The sequence below is a fragment of the Delphinus delphis genome, chromosome 8 (assembly GCF_949987515.2).
Source record: "Delphinus delphis chromosome 8, mDelDel1.2, whole genome shotgun sequence".
Taxonomy (NCBI): domain Eukaryota; kingdom Metazoa; phylum Chordata; class Mammalia; order Artiodactyla; family Delphinidae; genus Delphinus; species Delphinus delphis.
In genome coordinates, this window is record NC_082690.1 from 82,810,105 (window position 1) to 82,817,766 (window position 7,662).

The 7,662-nt window shown below is 38.9% G+C and overlaps 1 protein-coding gene across 1 annotated transcript; it reads left to right on the forward strand.

Annotated features, from left to right (window-relative positions):
• Positions 1-337: 337 nt before the first annotated feature.
• LOC132429158 (follitropin subunit beta) lies at positions 338-2,357 on the forward strand. Its single transcript, XM_060017364.1, has 2 exons — positions 338-496; positions 2,127-2,357. The coding sequence occupies exons 1-2, from the start codon at positions 338-340 to the stop codon at positions 2,355-2,357; spliced, it is 390 nt and encodes a 129-aa protein (XP_059873347.1).
• The last annotated feature ends 5,305 nt before the right edge of the window (positions 2,358-7,662 follow it).

Below are 7,662 nucleotides of genomic sequence, written 5' to 3' on the forward strand. Positions count from 1 at the left end.
ACAAATATGATGATTAAAATTACTTGCTTCAGCGTATTCACTTTAAGACAGTCAGCAGTACCACCCTAATCCTTAAACATTGCTTAAATCATTATATTAGAGTTTTGATCTATAATATGTTCCTACTTTGACAAAAAAGAAATTGAGGAGGAGAATAAGAAGAAATCGTTGTTCAAGAAACGGAGACGTAAAGAAAAGGAGAAAACATTGCTGGAGCAAAATGTGACTGGAGAGGATGGGTAGACCAATTATTTTTGGTTTGGTCAACTTACATAACAATTATAATGCTTTGGTCTTGGTTTCTCATGGGCCTTAATTGTTTGCTTCCTAGCCCAGGATGAAGTTGGTCCAGTTTTGCTTTCTCTTCTGTTGCTGGACAGCAATCTGCTGCAACTGCTGTGAGCTGACCAACATCACCATCACAGTGGAGAAAGAGGAATGTGGCTTCTGCATAAGCATGAACACCACATGGTGTGCGGGCTACTGCTACACCCGGGTAGGTACTTTGCTTTGCTGTAAGTGAGGGTGCTGAGGGTTTGGACGAGGCGGGCTTCATTAATTCCCACTTTATCAATATTCTAAGTTTCCCAAGGAGTAGCCATGAGTCCCTTAGCTAGTACTGTCTGTATTATGATTGGGGTTATTTACCATGATATCAGTTAAACATTTGGACTTATATTTGATTAGGGTAAATGCAAGAAAGCCTCAGATTTGATCTGATCAATTTAGTAATATGTCAAATCTATTTTTTAAATTTTATTTAAAATTTAAAACAATTTTTAAAAATTGTTCTATACTAGATTTTACATAGAGATAAACATACACACATTTAATAATAGAAGAGCTACAATATTCCCCAAAAGCCAATTTCTGTAACTGAAGCCATATCTCTACAATAGAGTTAGTACCAAAATATGTTTGCAAACCATATAAAAACACAGCCATGTTATAAAAACTGTCTTATTGGCCCACCTGAATACAAATGTCAACAAGCATCCTGAGAACACAACCAGTCCTTGCAGACTATTAGAACCAAAATGAATCAGCTAACCCACTCACTTCTGTATACCGTTGAGAAAACCAAGGCACAGAGGCATAAAACCACTAGTTTGTGTTCACGCAGCTTCTTTGAATTAATCCAAGTAAAGAAGCAGTTTCTCCTTTTTCTTTTTTTTCCCCTATAGCACCTGGCTATCTATGCAGCATTTCATTCTATAAACTGACATTGAAAACAGCAATTTTTAATGAAATCTACTTTATGGGGTGGTAAATGAGTTCGACCAAACTCCACTTATCATACCTTCCTGGGATACAGACTTGGTGGCATGATATTGAAATAAACAGAAGTGCCAACTTCTTCCCTCAGTGAATATTTTTTTCACTAGAAAGTGTTAGAATAAACCTATACTACCAGGATTAAAGTTTTTATATGCAAACGATGTAGCCTTTGAAACTGAGAGCTCTGCAAAATACACAGCATTTAAGGGGGAAAGATGTCTACAGGACTGTGGAATATTTAAAATCTTCATGATTTTCATGAGCTTTCATGAAAGCTTTCATAGTCATGCTAAGCTAAGCATTAACATTCCACATTATATATTGTTTTGACTTTTTATAAATCCTCAGGGACAATGTATTTGGAAAATTTTTCTGAGAAATTAAACTTCAGTGTTTTATATTTTATAAATCCTCAGGGACAATGTATTTGGAAAAATTTTCTGAGAAATTAAACTCCATTGTTTTATGGTTCAAGTTGTCATTATTATAGCTTTCAACTAAGTATAAAAAGTCATTAAAATTTGTCATATTTCCCTTTTCATCATTTTTCTATATTAAAATTCAATCTCTATAGTTGGTGAAATAATTAATATTTTGACATAGACATAAGGAATAGGAAAAGGAACAACTTATATTTTCTGTAAGATTTCCAAAACAATCAGGAAACATTGGTATAGCATATAGGTCACTGCTGAGATCATGTTTCCTTGGTTAGGAATTCCATAAGTGAGCTTTAGTGGGTAAACATTAGAGCAAGCGGTATTCAATCCCTGTCTCATTTTGATTAAGCTAAACAGAAAGTTCCAGAATACTGTAACTTAACTCTCTCTCTCTCCTAAACCACTCAGGATCTAGTGTACAAGGATCCAGCCAGGCCCAACATCCAGAAAACGTGTACCTTCAAGGAGCTGATGTATGAGACGGTCAAAGTGCCTGGCTGTGCTCACCATGCAGACTCCCTGTATACGTACCCAGTCGCCTCTGAATGTCACTGTGGCAAGTGTGACAGCGACAGCACTGACTGCACCGTGCGAGGCCTGGGACCCAGCTACTGCTCGTTCAGTGAAATGAAAGAATAAAGAGCAGTGGACACTTTGAGCTGCCCACCCTTGACCTGAAGGACCAAGACATTCAAGACGTCTGTGTGTACATGTGCCCAGGCTGCAAACCACTGTGGGAGACCCCACTGATCCCTGCTCTCCTGCATAAGGGAGCTCCAGGAATGGAGAGTGCTGGGGCCTGGGGCCTGTCACCACCCAACCCTGTATTCTAGGTCTGGTTCCATAAGTTTTATTCGGTCTTACTTAACTTACAGACATGGGGTTGCTTTCCTGTTTAATAATCTTAGAAATCTTCTCAGGCAATCCCTTCCTCTTAGACATAGGGATATGGGCCCAGAGGAAGGAAATGAGCTAAGAGTGGGTGAAAGTACTAAATGTAGCATTCTCCTGCCAGACTCCTGAGCCCTCAAGAGCAGTCCCAGTCTCTTCTTCGTGATTGTAGCCTCAATGCCTAACTTCGTGACTAGCCTTTAGTAAGAAACTCAATAATGGCTTCCTTAAGGAAAGTAAGAGCAGAAAGGTAGCGGGTAGGACAACACTGAAAGAGGATGTCTGAGGCTATCTGATGAGGCTGTACTCAGCAATGCTGGTCAGTCCACGGAAGCGGGGCATCCATTCCAGTTCCGCTTCACCTCTTCTTCTCTGGCACATGGAGGGTGGATGGAGACAGGATGCATCTCTCTGAATTGCTCAGGCAGGTGGTGGTTAACGAGCTCAGGATTTACAAGCTATTACTGCCAACCCCTTTAGTTAAGGGCAAAAGCAAGAAATGTTAATGTGGGCTTGTGGAAATTAGCCCATATCTACTCCATCATTTAAATAAATTGAACAAATGCTGTCAGGCTCCTGCAAAACTCCCTTTGGGAAGTAGGAAAAAAACTACATCGCCCTGCCCTCCAGGCTGGGATCCACACCTTTGGAGAGAGGTGGATTTGAAAGCAGGTTTGAAAGCAATTTTGGCAACTTTATAAGTACACTTATCTTACCTACAAATACATTTGTGTAAAGAAATAACTCTTTTAGGAAGAATTAGCCATGAGAAAAAAAAAAACTGCTGTTTTCTAGAATCCTCTCTATATCAGTCTTTTGTCTATCAATGTTCTCTCAAATCTGTTTCTTTCAACAGGGTAAATATTGAAACTATTTCATGAGTTGATTTCAAGATGTTACCTCTTTTAGTTATTTACTTGTTTCATCTTCAGATTGTTTAATTTATTTAAATCTTATTTTTTTAATAAAGATACTCGCCACCAGAGTCATAGATTTGGAGTTTTTTTCCCACATAAAAGATGACTAAAATGTCTATATGTTTATAATATTAGTAGAAAGAATCTTACAAAAAAATTTCTAATGCATCTGTAATATTTACTTGTCCTGACCTTTGGAGATATTAAAATTAATTTTGTTGCATTTCTAAAAGTATTTCCTTGTTTCCTTGTTTAAATTTCCTGTCACTATTTGAAGTCACTTTCTAATGTAGTGGGGAAAGAAAAAGCAAAGAGAGAATCACAGAGTAGATGGGGTCACTGGAGAGTCTCTAGTTCATTCCTTGGATTTTTGATATTGAAGCCCAAAGATGTCAAGTGACCCAGACAAGATCACAAAGACTGTTTATGGCAGGCAGGATAAGAGTCCTGGCTTCCCAGCTCTTAGCCCAGCTCTCCTATGGCTACTCTATCATATTAAGTCATTTTGGCAAGGATTGAAGCAAAATTGCAGGTACTGATAATCAGCTATGTCCATTCAAATCTGCTATTGAGTGTGGCTTATAGCTATATTCTCTACAACATTTTGATATATTGAAATTGGAGCTATATTTACAATGTTTAATAAGATGCTTTAAATTATAACACAGCCTTTTCCTTCTCCCTATACTTTTGAAAATCAAAATAATTGCTTTCGCTTTAGAGGTACTAGAAGGCGATGGCTCCAGAGTTAATTTGCCTTAATCATCTTGACCAGATGTGTGTCATCTTGAACAAATTACTTGAATTTTCTGGACCTCAGATTCTTAACTATAAAGTGAAGATACTAATATTATCTGCCTCAGAGGATTATACTGATAATTAAACAGAATAACACATATAGAAAGTTTAGAATAATGTCTGGCAGATAGTAATTCCTCAGTAAATATTAGTTGTTATGCCTTGAGACAATGTAGCAAGTTGGTAAATCAGATTTAAAAACAACCCAGCTTAGCCTCTTTCTAGTAATCTTAGGTAAACTATTTAACTACTCTGGGTCTCACTTTTCTTACCTTTTTAAGTGGAATACTATCCCACTAGGTTGCTGTGAAGGTTAAAAAAGATAATGCATGTAAGGTGCTTGGGAGTTCCTGATATAAACCTGATAAAGAGAGACTTTATCAGGTTTATATCAGGAAGAGCTATAAACCTGATAAAGAGAGACTTTTTCACCACTTAGCTATAAACCTGATAAAGAGAGACTTTTTCACCACTTAGCTAAAAAAGGTCAAGGTCAAAATGCTAGGAAGCAGCAGCAGCTTCTGCTTGAGGCCCCTCCATGCCACACTGAAGTGCAACCCTTCCTGAAGAAGCAAGAGAGAAAATCTGTGAGCCCTCCAGGGCCATGCGAAGAAAAGGCACTCCTCCACAGGCCACCATTTGAGATGAAGCCCATACTATCTCTCCCCAGCACTATGGCAAGGGTCTCTCTTAGCTCTGGACAGTCCTCACACAGCAACAAGAACTATCCTTCTAAACCACAACCTTGACCATGCTTAATAATGAATGGGATTTCCCATTGTTTTCAAGAGGATAAAATTCTAATCTTTTTTTTTTTTTTGGCCATGTGTCACACAGCATGCAGGCAGGATCTTAGTCCCCCAACCAGGGATTAAACCCACGCCCCCTGCAGTAGAAGCGCAGAGTCTTAACCACTAGACCACCAGGGAAGTCCCATCTAATCTTTAGCTAGCACATAAGGCCCGTCATGGTCTGACCTGTGATTACCTCTAACTTCATATCTCCCTCTTCCCCAAGAGGCTGCTAGACCTGGAGACCAGCTGTGAGGGTTGAGGGAGCATTTTGTGTCTTCCACTCCTGAAATGATTTAGCCATAATACCATGCCTTTCATCCCACAAGAGATGTGGCTATGATTTTAAACTAGTCAGTAAGTCAGCTGCACTGAATTCCAAGTGATAAAAAAAAGTGATGCCAGTACATAAGATTAATAAACACTGGGTTCATGACAGTGAGGAAAGAGAAAGAGGAATGGAAGTACTTAGGGGGCCTCAAACTATATCTGTAATGTTTACATCTTAAGATAAATCCGAGTCACAAATACGGTATAACGTTAATATACATAAATCTGGGAGAGGGCTATGCAGGTGTTTACTATTTCTTGCAGGCATGTAAAGTGCTTGCGAGTTGAAACTAACAAGGCATCTTTATGTGCCTTATATTTTTAATTCTGATTTTATGTCTACTGTAAGAAAAATGAAATGGGCTCTAAGCCTAAAGTCACACAGCTAGTGAGGAAAGGCTCAGGCATTAATATTCACTTGGGGACTGTGGCAGAGAATTCAGTGTGCACCAAGATTTGTGCCTATTTCTTCCTGGCTGTAAAGCTGGACTACATTTCCCAGCTTTCTTCATAATCAGGTATATCCATATTCCAGCCAATGAAATGTGAGCAGAAGTACAATGAGATATTTCCATACCTGGCCCACAAAATCCTCTCATAAGGATTTTCCTTCTCTTCCTCTATTGGCTGAATGTCACCACCCACAGTGGCCTTGAAAGCTTTGTGTTGGTGAGAACAGGATCGTCAGCAGCCTGGATTCCTGAATGTCTACATGGAATGGTGTGCCCCAACATCAACAACCCTTTATAGCAAACCAGATGGACTTGGCTTCTATCGGTTAAGTTGCTGATTTTTGTGGGTTTATATGCTAGGAAAAAATTGCATTATTTTAATAATACATTAATTGGTACTGGATGTGGAGGGCTGCATTAACAAAAAACTTAGTGTATATGGCACTGGCTTAGTGGTCCTGCAACAGAATAAGAGTGATAATCAGAGTAAAAATTTCCCCTGCGAAAACACGAAGAACAACCACATGCCTACTGAACCTTTAGCTTGGTGGTCAGGAAATTATGCCCCAGAGGCAAAATCTGACCCTCTTCTCAAAATAAATTTACTGGAACACGGCCATACCCACTTGTTTACATATTGTCTAAGGCTTTTTTTGTACTACAACAGCAGGATTCAGTAGCTGTGACAAGACTATATGGTCCACAGAGTCTAAAATATTTACATCTAGACCTTTAATAGAAAAAGTGTGACAACTCATGCTGTAAGGGAAAGGTTTACAGAGAGTCTGAATGTTAATGGGATTGGACTTTTACTTCCTAGTTATTAAAGAGATGGCTTGTTTACAATGGGACGTAAAAGGAAATGGAGAAAGTTCAGGAATTTGGAGCCTTGGTGGTATATCAAAGCCTATTGCTTCTAGATCCCACATAATAAGAGATAAGATAAATCTGAGGAAAAAGCCATTAAGATTCAGCCCTGAGGTACGACAGATTTAGGGTGTGGCCTTCCCACCCAGTCTTTCATCTTGTGGTAGAACCATTAAATTGTGAGGAAGCAAAAATATATATATATTAAGATTGATAATTATGTCTAAGAAGAGAACATTAGATGTGTTTATAGGCACCAGGAACCAAATGAAAGTTGTTTTTAAGGGAGTTTATTGCCAACAAAACTAAGACCAGACTAAAATTGCCTGATTGTTTGCACAACCTTTGGGTCCCCTAACTTGACAAGCAGGAAGTAGGCTACTAAATCTATACAACCCCAAGGATGGCATCTCTCCAATACCTACTTCAAATGTGGCTCTGGAAGATAATGGATATGGAAGAACCTTCTAGGAGATGGAGCCAGGAGCTATGGAGAATAATGGACAAGGAAAGAATGTTCCTCCAGAAGAATCATCATCTAATTAAGGAACTTCCTCCACTGCCAAGAAGCAGGATTCCATAGAGCTTGCCAAGAAGGGTTTGATCATTGCTTAATCCAGTGAGCTATGTTTTCTAGTCTTCCTTTTTATGAATGGAAGTGTTACTGTGAACAGTGTTATTGTGTGGAAGTGTCCCAACTTCATCACTGAATACTGAATGGAGGGAGACAAAAAAGATAACTTGTCTTTTTAGTTCATGGGTTGCCAGCCCATAAGGAGGCTCATCTGGAAAATGGGGAATTTGATTTAGAGATGGATGAGATCTTTGGAGAGGGAAGGAGGTGGTTCCATCTGAGGGAGAAAGATGAAACTGTATTTGTTCTCAGAGATTTGGACTG

Bases quoted from the DNA above. Each gene is read 5' to 3' on its own strand.
- LOC132429158 (XM_060017364.1), top strand. From the start codon at position 338: ATGAAGTTGGTCCAGTTTTGCTTTCTCTTCTGTTGCTGGACAGCAATC. The intron at 497-2,126 runs GTAGGTACTTTG...TAAACCACTCAG, and splicing joins CGGGCTACTGCTACACCCGG to GATCTAGTGTACAAGGATCC.